This window comes from Neodiprion lecontei, chromosome 4, assembly GCF_021901455.1.
Source record: "Neodiprion lecontei isolate iyNeoLeco1 chromosome 4, iyNeoLeco1.1, whole genome shotgun sequence".
In the NCBI taxonomy this organism is placed as follows: Eukaryota; Metazoa; Arthropoda; class Insecta; order Hymenoptera; family Diprionidae; genus Neodiprion; species Neodiprion lecontei.
In genome coordinates this window covers 3,859,101-3,873,015 of record NC_060263.1, presented here as the reverse complement: position 1 = coordinate 3,873,015, position 13,915 = coordinate 3,859,101, and the positions used below count along the sequence as shown (strand labels likewise).

General features: G+C 41.6%; 3 protein-coding genes across 55 annotated transcripts in view; all 3 read left to right on the top strand.

Moving 5' to 3' along the window:
* The window catches only part of LOC107222996 (calcium-activated potassium channel slowpoke), a 134,030-nt gene extending 123,992 nt beyond the window's left edge, over positions 1-10,038 (top strand). For 48 of the 49 annotated variants that reach the window (XM_046737900.1, XM_046737891.1, XM_046737898.1 and 45 more), the window contains 3 exons: positions 2,359-2,362; positions 4,100-4,109; positions 10,027-10,038. The gene's annotated coding sequence lies outside the window, so the exon portion shown is untranslated. Of the gene's footprint in view, positions 1-2,358; positions 2,363-3,362; positions 3,370-4,099; positions 4,110-10,026 lie in introns of all 49 variants that reach the window. The other variant, XM_046737859.1, reaches the window with a different exon arrangement.
* Positions 1,060-6,097, top strand: LOC107222998 (lipid storage droplets surface-binding protein 1). Of its 5 annotated transcripts, none has more exons than XM_046737912.1 (8): positions 1,128-1,366; positions 1,435-1,564; positions 1,953-2,138; positions 2,942-3,137; positions 3,222-3,403; positions 4,332-4,589; positions 5,191-5,301; positions 5,437-6,097. In XM_046737912.1, exons 2-8 carry the CDS (start codon positions 1,436-1,438, stop codon positions 5,563-5,565), a joined length of 1,191 nt encoding a protein of 396 aa, XP_046593868.1. In that variant the 5' UTR covers positions 1,128-1,366; position 1,435; the 3' UTR covers positions 5,566-6,097. The 5 variants fall into 5 exon arrangements, with proteins under 5 accessions (XP_046593870.1, XP_046593869.1, XP_046593867.1 ...); XM_015662560.2 differs by having other exon boundaries at positions 1,133-1,366; positions 2,945-3,137; XM_046737914.1 differs by having other exon boundaries at positions 1,060-1,366; positions 2,942-3,403.
* Positions 6,411-9,556, top strand: LOC124294067 (lipid storage droplets surface-binding protein 2-like). Its single transcript, XM_046737915.1, has 4 exons — positions 6,411-7,380; positions 8,062-8,383; positions 8,467-8,713; positions 9,098-9,556. The coding sequence occupies exons 2-4, from the start codon at positions 8,072-8,074 to the stop codon at positions 9,358-9,360; spliced, it is 822 nt and encodes a 273-aa protein (XP_046593871.1). The 5' UTR covers positions 6,411-7,380; positions 8,062-8,071; the 3' UTR covers positions 9,361-9,556.
* Positions 10,039-13,915: the final 3,877 nt, after the last annotated feature.

Below are 13,915 nucleotides of genomic sequence, written 5' to 3'. Positions count from 1 at the left end.
TATTGATATGGATGATATCATTCCAAGGCGAGGGGAATATTATTTTGGACTTTATCTATAGTATCTAAATGGCACCGCGAAAAGTAGGAATGCCGCCAATATCTTGCGGTTCAGGTCGCGATTCGCGAGATTAGCGCGTATTCACCCGAAAGTATAGCGACGAACAAATTCTAGGGCATTTTGGGCATCTTGTTTTCGTTGAAAGAAAATTACAAATTTAGCGACCGTCTCGAAAAATCCCGACTAGTCTCAGAAATGGATGAAATTATGAGACACCTATATATATATACATATGTATCGGTAGGATGTATTTGCAGATTGTCGGAACACGAGTCCCTGAATGGACTGTGATCTCTGATATGGGAAGGAATGGAAAAATTAAGTGGATCGTTAGAGGAAAATCTTCCGAGCTAATTAGTACGATTACGTATATTACGCGTATATTTTATTCGTCAATGATAGTGATGATGTTATAAAGTATATTAATTAACGTATCTATGAGCTCGTGTGTAAAGAACATTGTTCACAGAAATACGCCGTCCTGGACTTTGTGTTGTCATTAAAACGTCTGGAGGTGATAACTTCCGTCTTTCGCGTTTTTTTTTTAAACGGCCCCGTTAGTCCGTCATGGTGCGTATATTTTTCCATATGCTTATAACGAGATTGATTCTGCTCACGACTCTTCTCCGATTCACCGACCGATTACAAGAGTCCGAAGTTAGACAAGAAAGTCCAAAACAAAGGGCGCAATCGGTTAATCGTTTCGGAATTACCAGCCCAACGACCATGTTTACAAATGCTTTTCACAGTCGAGTTTGCAAACGACAGTGACGGAGCGTTTCAAGTATAGAGATAGGGTGTTTTTTTGCATCGGGCAAATCACCCACTCGAATCCGCTCCGCAACTCGTGATATCCGTTTAAACAAAACCACCTAGAGCCCAACCGGCAGAGATAATCGACGAACAGTAAACGGACATGCAGATGTAATACGCACAGTATATGCCTGCTGCAGATAGCAGAGTACAACAATTTTCAGGATCTTTTAACCTCTCGTTGATTGCTGGTTGTAATCGACGAACGAGTTATCGACACAAAGAGGAGAAGACGTTGCCTTCCCAAGTTCAACGAGAATCTCGCATGCCTGCACAAGTGGCTGGAGCCTTCGGGCGTCATCGTCGCGCGTACATCTAGAGCGCTGGACCATTTAATCGGCAACGGTCAGAGGTCAAACCAAAGAGATATCTGCTGCTCGACGTCCCCTCGTTCTGCAGTTGCACGCAAGTCTCTCGTCCGTGCGACACGATCAACCCTCGGAGAAGCCTCAGCGGTATTTTCTGGATTCCAGAGTTGCGTTCTGAGCTGCAGGTAAGGATCGTTCGTTTTTCGCCAACTATTCGATCGTCGTGGAATCAAATTTTTCTATCGTGTCGCAGGATGACCCGGCCAAATGTGAGGAGGAGACACTCCGAAATATCGCAGTTGGAGTCGGTCATTAAAATATCGAGCCTACCGATCGTCGAAAGCGGTATAAACATAGCCGGAAACGTTTACCACAGGATCAAGGTACAGGATCCTGCCTAATATTTTCTACTCTACTTCTAGCGTCTGTATTATTAATGAGTTCACAGTTTTCGCGTATTACGTTTACGTTTTATATGATACAGTTAGCGTTAAAATATTCCTACAAGCTATATTTAATCCGTGACGCATTTTTGAACTTTGACCAGTTGCACAAGTCGTAAATATCCCTCTTTGAAATATATGTTGTATACCAGTATCGCCGACTGCCAAGTACGAACACAACACGCCGCAGTAAAAATTCTAACTGCGACAATTTCATATCACGGGGTATTTTGTCAAGTCATAGGCAAGACGGATTACTGCGTCTCTGTATCAACGATACCCTCCCCTTTCACAAAACACATTCATATATGCAATTCTCGCTCCACAGCGTTCGAATTCTCTCGTGAACTGGAGCCTCGATACTGCCGAGCAATCTCTGGCTGCGGCAACGGCTTCGGCGAAACCGGCTCTCCTTGTGCTCAATGGACCGATATCAACGATCGATCAGTTTCTCTGCAAAGGGATAGACATCGTCGAGCAGAGAGTGCCGGCGTTGAATCTACCGCCACAGCTCGTAAGATAAAACAAAATGAATAAAGAGAGACATAGCTCATGATCGATTCCAACTCATTATTCGCGGTCCTTTGTACAATATGTCTCAGCCAGCGATGAATACCGAATAACAATCGAGATAACAATATTCGTATACGCGTGGTGCAAAAGACTTTGCCACGTTGGTGCTCGCGATACTTCACGTAGTCAAAGTCTGGTTTGCAACTTTTTTTTTCTCGTAGCGGAGTACGAAAAAGAGAACTATTAATAGTAGGACGTAGAAGGTCTTTTTCATTTTTTTTGCACTGTCGCAGAAAATATTACACTGGTCGACAAACATTTACCTTTTGTATGTAACGTGAAAACGTTTCAGAGTGTTATGTTAGAAACAAGGTTCAGTATAACAGAATTGATATTAGAATGTTGTAGATACGAATAGTTTTATTGTGATACGATTTTTTTAATTTTTACAAAAATACAGTTCTTATGTACGTAAATGAGATTATTCATATCGTTACGGTACACTGGTTAACAGAATTATGTAACAAGGAAGGTGCTTTCACTGTAACTAAGTAATTGGAATTTGAAAATAAGAAAACACCTTGAATCAAACAAAAAGTATATATAAATATATAAATATAGTATCAAACAAAAAGTATATATAAATATATATAAAAAGTATATATATATATATATGTATTTGAAAATTAGCGAGCACCTTCGGTGTTACGAAATTTTGTTGACCAGTGTTACCTTACGTACGGTAATGGGGCGAAAGAGTTGCGTGAACCATACTATTGTTAGATAAAATTCTGAAATTCCAAGCAGATGTACGTCAATACAAAACAATTCGTGAGCAAACGATTGGTCAAACCAATGCTGATGCGGGCTGGAAGCGTTAAGCAGATGGGCAGTAACGCAGCTAATCGTGCTGCGGATAGGCTGGACGGCGCCCTGACCGTCGCCGAGGAGTACGTCGATCGCTACTTGCCCCCTGACCCCTCGGACAAGACGGCAGACGGTAAGGATGCCACCAGCAGCACAGTCGTAGGGCTACGTGATCGCGGAAATTCTGTTCAACGCGACATTTTACGATTGCTTGAAGGCACTTCGGACCGCAACGACCCGACCGAGGGGGTCAGCAAGACGGCAAGGACGATTCATCACGGGGCCCGTTTCTCAAGGAAGCTGCAGCGTCGACTGACGCGTCGCACCCTCGCAGAGGCTCGTGCCCTTAAGGAGCAAGGAACGGAGTGCATTCACGTCCTTCTATACGTCGCGGAGTTGGTGAGTTACCACGATTTAGCAGGCATCGGCAGGGGTGGGGTGCAAAAATGCGACGGGACGGTATCCCGAAAGCCAAACTACCGGCGGAAAAAAATTTAGAAAGACCGAGAATACGAAAATATTAAACGTAAAAATGTATAAATTAATTTATACCGGCATTTTTCTTTCGAGAATGACCGAGATTACGAAGGGTAAAATATTGAATTGCGAAAATACCGAAGAGTCGAAACGTCGACTTTTCAAACGTCAGACTCGTGCCTTTGTCGAAAATCTACGAATCCGAATTTATAAATAACCGTTGATCAAAGACTCGAAATGTCGAAATCCAGAAACCCCCTAAAGACAGAATGGCCGAAATGCCGGAAGGTTGGACGACGTTAGAAACACGTATGTTCTTTGCAACGCCACAAGCATTCGATGGTCGGTGTATGGTGAAATCTAACATAAGTCTACGTAACTGTGACAACCGTATCGCGGCCTTTCGGCTTTCTGGCCCTTCTGCATTTTGCGGATCGTAATTTCACCCCTTCTCAACTTTGATTTTCTCCAACTAATTTTATCGGTTTCGCGGTTGTTCGAAGTATCAACCGTTCTCAATTTTTAATTTTCGAACTTTCATTTTTCTGTATCTCCACATACTGTGATTTGGTCATTGGGAATGACGACTGTTCGAAAAATACTTTTTTCTTTGATAAGAGAGCGTTCGGTTAAATGAATTTTCGGGGAAACAGTTATTCTTCTGGGTGATTTATCGAAAATCCCAACTTCGGTACGCTGATCATTCGTTGTTTTAAAATCTGTAATTCGAAAATTTCGGGTTTTCGACCAGTCGACTTTTTGGTCTTTCGGGATTTTCACCCCCAACTGTTGGCGGTAGTGACCGACGGAGAAAAGAACAACATGTAACATGTTTACTGAAAAATTGCAGGTCGCAACTGACCCAATATTGGCGCTTCAGAAGGCCCGGGAATTGTGGAAGTCGCTCAGTCTTCCTGAACCCGAAAATCAGGCCCGTCCTGCAACCCTGGAACAGCTTCTGGTTCTTTTGACCAGGGAATCAGCTCGCCGTGTCGTTCATCTCGTTAACGGAACAGCGACAATTGCGTCGAGAGCGCCTCGACGAATCGCTCGAATCTTAGTCAGGACTTCGCATCAGCTTCTAGATGCCGTTGAAGCCACGGTCAAGGTGAAATACCATAACTAAGCATCGTGTAGGTCTATTTTCGGATTATTCCATAGTTTAACCGGCCATGATACAATTTGTTAGTAATTTCCAGTGCAAATAAAAAAAAGAAAAATACACGAAAATAACAATCGAAAGGAAAAAAGAAGGAACAACTCGTTAATAGTAAATCGTGACGTTGAAAACGCTTTGAATTAAAAATATTTCGGGGAAATTTGCGGAGCGGATTACTGTGCGTGCATGTCTGTATGATTAATTTCCGTTTGTTCTGTCTGTGTCAATGAAGCATGCTAGAAAATTTACTTCCGATTAAAAAGCTGTGTTTTTTATTATCATAACCACTCCGAGGGGCTCAGATCTCCCTGGTCTCGGAATGTTGAGTGTGAAGTGAGTCACTCAGCTAATTGCAGGTGAAAAAACACGGCTAATATCGGCTTGACGATAATCAGCCATTGAGCCTTCAGTGAAAGGTTTGACTTATACACATATTATCACACAGAGCCGTAAATTCGAAGCTACCTTATCAATCGTATTTTCGTAGAGTACGATAAAGCCGTTGGTATATTTTCGAACTGATTGTGGACGTTCATTTATTGTTATTCAGATGTTACCGATTACCAACAACCGCAGCAACCCTCTCCTTCAGATTTCTGTCATCCGTGCTGCCATCTTCAGGCTTCTACAATTTTACGGTTCTACGACTAACATTGCACTGGTAAGTAAGATTGCTGCAAACGACTCGCGGTCTAAATGATTCTACTCTCGATTGTATAATTCGAAAGTCAGAGATTCGTGTACAGATTTTTATAATCCTGTTTCATTCTGCTAATTTCTTTTCTTTGTTCGACAGGAACAGTTCGCAGCATTTTTGGCTGGACGTCCGAATTCTGGAAAGGTGGTGAACGCTCAAAACCGGCAGCAAAATCACAACAATCACGTTATCGTTACCACCGACGTTTTGGCCAACGGTGTCGAGTAGTATCGTGACCTGCAGATTCATCCTTGTCGAAAATTTTCTTTATTCAAAAATTTCACGCCAAGGATTTCGGAGAGACACTTGTCCTCTCTGAAATCCTCCGGTTTATTTCGAAGTGCTGTTACTATCTTGTCTTTTTATGTTGCTGCGCTGATTTGTTCATAATACTCAAGGATATTTTTGAAGGACGAAATTGCAGGATTTTGTAATTTAGTTTCACAGAAAATTTTTCACACAGCTATAGATCACTGAGCGTTCACACTCCTTTTTTTTATAATCGGTTTCTCCTTTGACTCACGATTATATAATCTGTCGATGGATGTGACTGTGGATACTTCGAGCGGTGGAAGTTCTGCTACACGAGCTTCCACTCACTTGAATCTTATCAACTACGCGTATGAATAGCTCGTAGATACGTAGCAGATACTAATATAAGGGGGGTAAAAAGTAGATAACGAACCCGAAGTAAAATATCCCGAGAGCATATTCTAATCAATAAATGCAAGACGTCAAAACGTCGTTTTTAAAACTGCAACACGTTCTGGTTTTTTTACTTTTCTTCATTCTTTTTACTCTATTGTCGGAAACTGTGAATTAAATATATTGTTTAGATGCGCAAAAAATTAGTGTGCACACAATGGATGGGCATATTGAAATCGCTGGGACTGAGAATAAATACTTGCACGAAATTTACTTTTTATTTGGTACATTCTATTTTGTTTTTTTGACGAATTGGGACAGACGGATTTATACATTTGTATCGTTACGATAAGAATTTGCCTGACTCATCCTTCGGTTCGAATTGTCGAGCTAAAACGACGGTTGCAATACATTGTCATGCCTGTAATCCTGTACGTATTTATCCAGGCGTCAGACTTTGTCCATTAGATAGCGAGATCCATTTACACCAATACCATTTTCAGTTTGCCTGATATAAATACACATTCAACCGCATCCGGCGTATCCTGACAGTGAAATGCGATGCTGACTGTAAAACTCGATCCGGGCAGAACGCCTTTCTATCACGTTCGTGCATTGAATCAAAAACCAATTCCCCAACGTTCCGAATAAGCGGTTCATTAACACGTGATAATATCCTAATAACTGACAAATCGAATTCCTTGCTTCATTTTGTTTACAGATAAATTTCACTGGTATAACTGCACTCCGTACCTTCCAAACTCCAGATGCAAGAACATGTAACAAACACGACAATTTCTAAAAAGATCATTTAGAATCTCGCTTCTAATACCAGACCTTTGTAACCATCTAAGAAGGCCGAGATGTCGTCTAATACGCAATAAATCTCTGAGTATTGATAAGGGCTGAAAGGTCCACGGTTTATCGGAATTCACGGCTGATAACAAGGCTCGCCTCCAAACCGAGGAGTCGGAGACCCGACTATTTTCGGTTTTGTAAGACTCGTACTCCGGGTTTAAATAGCCCAGACAGAATAATCGTGTCTAGGTTTCCGCTATCGCATACGAGTGTTGCGCAGCAATGAAATTATTTCCAACACAGATTCGCCGCTGGCTAACTCAACTTCGGCGACGTCTTGTGGTGGAGGACGATAACATCGGTCACGTATTGTCCCCGAGTCTTTCCCGACGAGTCGAACTTTGTACCTGTTAACTGTTGACCGACCGCAAACGCTGGAAAGGATCGCCCCGGTCTGTTCTCTGATTAGCTCATTCAAATTCTATCCGTTGTCGCGCATGCTCGTTCCATCTTATAAACGTACAGAGTGCCGAGCCCCTCGTATTCTCCGTGCTGTCGTGATACTGTTCACGTGTTCCTCGTTAAAGCGTATCGCATTACGTAAGTACCGCTACGTGGTTCGTACCGCCTTAATTCGATATTAATATAATCACTGATATTGCATGGATGTGAGTATGCAGTTTACGTGATTTAACATACTGGATAAGGGTCTTTATCAGGCTAGAAATTTGTCGTTTTATTTTTTTTATATTTATTTTTTTATTTCAACTCGCCAACAACTTTCCTTCCTTCAAATCAGAGTTTACCGGTCCGCTGTATCGTTATTACACCAGTTTATTTCTCCGTTTATTTATTTGCCGCGCAGAAATGTTAGAGATGAATTGAAAAAAATGAGCAATTCAATTTCTCACAAAATCGCAACGATCCTTCGAAGCAGATTCACGAACACCTCGGATTTTATACTTTAACGAATACGATCGTTATAAATTTGTACGAGAGTCGTAAACGAAAGTGTTATTGATACGAGACGAGGATTATCCGAAAGTCAGACTTTGTTTTTCTCCGTAAATTCTGTGATCGGCGTGAACGCGCAATCACACGTATTAAAATACGTGACGTATAAGTCGTATATTGTAAATATTTTCTATAATATTATGTGCCATGGCAGAGGGTGTATACAGATACTGACCCGACACCGTAACACTAATGTTCTCAATCGCATGTGTGATGTGATGTCTTGGCAAGTCTCAGGTTAACGGATAAAATAAATTATCTGATTAGCACTTTTACGATGGCGTCCGAGACGGTTCAGCTACCTCAAATGGAATTGTTCAACCGAGTTTTGGGGCTGCCAATGGTCGAGTTTGCGCTGACCAAGTCGGCGTCGACGTACTCTCGAGTTAAGGATTCTAACCAGCTGTTGTATTGGGCACTATCGAGTGCCGAGGCGTCTCTGTGCAACGCGACGACCCAGGCGGTGCCGATTGCAGCACCAATCGCGAAAAGGCTTGAGAATTCGATTCACCTGGTTGACCAGACGCTGTGCAAAGGACTTGACAAGATCGAAGAGAAGGTTCCAATTGTAAAGGAGAAGCCCGAACTGGTAAATACGAAAAACTCGAGTCTACCTTTTTTCTTTACAAATAATTTTAACGAGACATTTCATCCCGTTTTCGATGTTTCTAGATCCTCGAATCCGCTGTCGGACTCGCGAAGAGGACCGTCCAGCCAGCAGTCTCTGGGATTTCATACGTCAACGACGTCTTGTCGGCCCAAGCGGTGAGCCTGAAGACCTTAAGCTGGAACAAGGCGAACGACATTCTTGGGACTCAGATTGGGACAGTGGCGCTTCAGGGATTTGATAGCACCGCTGCGGTTGCCGATAAGTTGATCGACCATTATTTTCCGGCTTCCGGAGAGGAGAAGGATACAGGTGATTTTGCACGTCTGCATAGTTACTCGCAATTTGAAGATCGGACGTTCGGGTCATAGATTGGGGTGGAGTTTGAATTTCGAACTAGAAAAGCTCCGAAACCACCGAATTCCAAGTCTTTTCATGGCGAAACTTAACGTAAAGAAATCAAGCTTTGACGAAAGATCAATTTTCGAAATTTTGCTCTATCGGAACTTTACTTTTCGAAACTCTGCGTATTTTGGAGAAAAGAAACACTTCCATAGAAGTTTCAGCACGATTCGTGTATCGAAGGTCTCATACTCTCCGTGTCAGTAATAACTTTTCGTTTCTTCGACGGTCCAATATTGTTTCGATTATATTTATTTAACGTCTTTTTTTCTGTATCTCCCCGTATGATTTCAGTTCCGGTTTCGTTGGAAGAGGATAAATTACTGCATACTGTACAGACTGTCGGGCGTCTATCCAACAAGGCTGCTCGTCGGGTTTACTTGAGTATCAGCCAGCGCCTCAAAACTCTAGGCACCGACGATTTGAGGGAGTACGTGAGTCAGATTGTCACTATTCTGCATCTGACTCAGTACCTCCACGCCATTAATGACAAAGTCCAGGCGATGACGGGACCAAAAGAGGGAGAGAAGAAGACTGCATCTCGGAAATCCTTATAATTGATATTTATTTTTAAATTTCATTTACATTTATTTTTCCCTGGCCAATGATTACAATTTGAATGAAATTTCTTAGAGCGATGTTCTCTATTCATGTAATATTTTCACATCAACTAATGTAGAATATGAATGTGACATTTGTCTCTTTGTTACTGTTACTCTACGATTATATTTCATACATTACATTTCACATGAATTGCTGTTGTTGTTATTCCGTTTGATCATAGTCTTGAGATGGGGTGATCAAATTTGTAAAACCGAGTACTTTGTTCTTTTGTAATTACAATAATCAAAAGTTAACGATTTATTTCACTGGGAGAATATTGTTTTAAAAGTATATTTTGCGATCCTCAAGTAACAATCAGTAAATAATTATTAAATATAGAGGGCAGCGGATCAATGGTAAAAGAAGAAGTCTCCTGGCCCCAATCGTACCGGGGCTGAACAGATTTGACTTTTACAAAATTTTCTAACGGTTTCGAACTGCGCTAATATCAATTTTTACACTCGGTTTGTCAGCGTGATATTTCGGGAAAAAGAGTTGAACGTGAGATGTGCGAAAGACTTTCTTGTGAATGTGACTTGTGGGATTGAAAAGCTGCATGAATATGGTGATCATGCGTTAGTATTGTGACTCTGGATTACATGAATGTGTAAATCGCTTAGTGTAGGTAAAGAAATGAATGAAAATCTCTCATTTGACATTATCTTCATTTACCTTGAAACTAAGCTTCCACTTATGGTGAAGGCTCCAATTTACATACAGCCTGATAGGCATCTCTAGGCAGAGGGCCTGATAATGGACTATAGAACTTGAAATTTAAACTTCCGCATTGTGGAAACACTTTATAACAGTGAGAGTGATAAGCATTTTTGTGCCGACTCTTGCGCTTGGGTGTATTTTTGATACCAGATGCAGATTTGTGCTCGAAATTGTGGAAACTTTGAATTCTACCACGATTGAGCGTTTGAAAGTGCGTTTATAGTAAGCTAAAGCAGAAGAAATTGAGGGGTTTCATAGCACGTGTTTATGGGGGACGCTAAAGTAGGCACATACAATACGTTGTGGCGCTGATCATACAGGAACAGATCGGTGCTCACCTCTGACGGTCAGAGGCGCTAGACACTGGAACTCTCTACCTACCAAACTCAGGTCTGTCTCGACGCTTGCTGTTTTTGGACGCGATCTATGTCAGCATCTCTTCCGGACGGAAGAGACCCGCTCTTGATGGCGACTCGTCGTCTAGTCTTCACCACTTCCTTTTTCGCACGTTTCTATGTTGCTGCTTTCTTAGCTTTATTCTGCTTTCTAGTCTTTTCTTTTCTTTTTCGCTTTTTTTCTAACATTCTCTTCGCCGTCTTTATCTGTTCTATTCTCTGTTCTAATTTTTTTATCCCTAGATCTTGAATAGTGATATAGAACTAGGCTAAGGTTTAGGAATTAAGACTTTGTTTATTTTTAATGTTGCAATAATGTTTTCCAATAATGCCATTAAAGAGATGAAAAATAAACCATTGAACCATTAAACCCCTTTGCATTTTTGGCAAAAATTCTCGCGATTTCAGAATGTGCTGAAATAAATTCGTTCATGCACTATTCCGACGTGATTTTGCGAGAGGAATCGATTGGGTGCAGTCCCGATACGCTGCGAGCAACGTATCAGAAGTTAGAGCCGAAAAACGAGAACCTGAGTTTTCGACATTTTTCAGCTGCCGCATTTTCGATCGTAACTTCTGTGCTGTTGATCCCAGGCCACTTTCGCTGTGTTTTCTGAGTTCCTGGGGATCCAATTAGTCAGGAAAGGCTCATACAAATCGAATCTGAAACAAAAAATTTTTGGTCGAAAATTGAAAAAAAAAGTAAGGCTAACCCCTTTGCATTTTTGGGGAAAATTTTCGCGACTTTGAAAAGTGCTGAAATGAATTCTTTGATGCACTATTCCGACGTACTTTTGCGAGAGAAATCGATTGGGCGCAGTCCCAATACGCTGCGATCAACGCATCGAAAGTTACAGCCGAAGAACGAAAACCTGAATTTTCGACATTTTTCAACAGGTGCTTTTTTCCTCGTATCTTCTCTCCCGTTGATCCCACGCTCCTTTTGCTGCGTTTTCTAAGATCCTTGGGGTCCAATTGGTCGGGAAAGAGTCATACGAATCAATTCTGAGACGAGAAATTTTTCGGTCAAAAAAAAGGAAGGTTAACCCCTTTGTATTTTTGGCGAAAATTTTCGCGATTTTCAAAGGTGCTGGAATAAATTAATTGTGGCATTATTCCGACGTAATTTTGCGAGAGAAATCGATTGGGCGTAGTCCCAATACGCTGCGATCAACGCATCGAAAGTTACAGCAAAAAAACGAGAACCTGAATTTTCGACATTTTTCAGCAGGTGCTTTTTTGCTCGCATCGTCTCTCCCGTTGATCCCACGCTCCTTTTGCTGCGTTTTCTGAGTTCCTTGGGGTCCAATTGGTCGGGAAAGAGTCATACGAATCAATTCTGAGACGAAAAATTTTTTGGTCAAAAAAAAAGGAAGGTTAACCCCTTTGTATTTTTGGCGAAAATTTTCGCGATTCTGAAAAGTGCTAGAATAAATTAATTGTAGCACTATTCCGACGTAATTTTGCGAGAGAAATCGATTGGGCGCAGTTCCAATACGCTGCCATCAACGCATCGAAAGTTACAGCCAAAAAACGAAAACCTGAATTTTCGACATTTTTCAGCAGGTGCATCTTTGCTCGCATCGTCTCTCCCGTTGATCCCACGCTCCTTTTGCAGCGTTTTCTGAGTTCCTTGGGGTCCAATTGGTCGGGAAAGAGTCATACGAATCAATTCTGAGACGAAAAATTTTTCGGTCAAAAAAAAAGGAAGGTTAACCCCTTTGTATTTTTGGCGAAAATTTTCGCGATATTCGAAAGTGCTAGAATAAATTAATTGCGGCACTATTCCGACGTAATTTTGCGAGAGAAATCGATTGGGCGCAGTTCCAATACGCTGCCATCAACGCATCGCAAGTTACAGCCAAAAAACGAAAACCTGAATTTTCGACATTTTTCAGCAGGTGCTTTTTTGCTCGTATCGTCTCTCCCGTTGATCCCACGCTCCTTTTTCTGCGTTTTCTGAGGTCCTTGGGGTCCAACTGGTCGGGAAAGAGTCATACGAATCAATTCTGAGACGAAAAATTTTTTGGTCAAAAAAAAAAGGAAGGTTAACCCCTTTGTATTTTTGGCGAAAATTTTCGCGATTCTCAAAAGTGCTAGAATGAACTAATTGACGCACTATTCCGACGTAATTTTGCGAGAGAAATCGAATGGGCGCAGTTCCAATACGCTGCCATCAACGCATCGAAAGTTACAGCCAAAAAACGAGAACCTGAATTTTCGACATTTTTCAGCAGGTGCTTTTTTCCTCGTATCTTCTCTCCCGTTGATCCCACGCTCCTTTTGCTGAGTTTTCTGAGTTCCTTGGGGTCCAATTGGTCGGGAAAGAGTCATACGAATCAATTCTGAGACGAAAAATTTTTCGGTCAAAAAAAAAGGAAGGTTAACCCGTTTGTATTTTTGGCGAAAATTTTCGCGATTTTCAAAAGTGCTGGAATAAATTAATTGTGGCACTATTCCGACGTAATTTTGCGAGAGAAATCGACTGGGCGCAGTCCCAATACGCTGCGATCAACGCATCGAAAGTTACAGCCAAAAAACGAGAACCTGAATTTTCGACATTTTTCGGCAGGTGCTTTTTTCCTCGTATCTTCTTTCCCGTTGATCCCACGCTCCTTTTGCTGCGTTTTCTGAGTTCCTTGGGGTCCAATTGGTCGGGAAAGAGTCATACGAATCAATTCTGAGACGAAAAATTTTTTGGTCAAAAAAAAAGGAAGGTTAACCCCTTTGTATTTTTGGCGAAAATTTTCGCGATTCTCAAAAGTGCTAGAATGAACTAATTGACGCACTATTCCGACGTAATTTTGCGAGAGAAATCGATTGGGCGCAGTTCCAATACGCTGCCATCAACGCATCGAAAGTTACAGCCAAAAAACGAGAACCTGAATTTTCGACATTTTTCAGCAGGTGCTTTTTTCCTCGTATCTTCTCTCCCGTTGATCCCACGCTCCTTTTGCTGAGTTTTCTGAGTTCCTTGGGGTCCAATTGGTCGGGAAATAGTCATACGAATCAATTCTGAGACGAAAAATTTTTCGGTCAAAAAAAAAGGAAGGTTAACCCCTTTGTGTTTTTGGCGAAAATTTTCGCGATTCTGAAAAGTGCTAGAATAAATTAATTGTGGCACTATTCCGACGTAATTTTGCGAGAAAAATCGATTGGGCGCAGTTCCGATACGCTGCCATCAACGCATCAAAAGTTACAGCCAAAAAACGAAAACCTGAATTTTTTACATTTTTCAGCAGGTGCTTTTTTGCTCGCATCGTCTCTCCCGTCGATCCCACGCTCCTTTTGCAGCGTTTTCTGAGTTCCTTGGGGTCCAATTGGTCGAGAAAGAGTCAAACGAATCAATTCCGAAACGAAAAATTTTTTGGTCAAAAAAAAAGGAAGGTTAACCCCT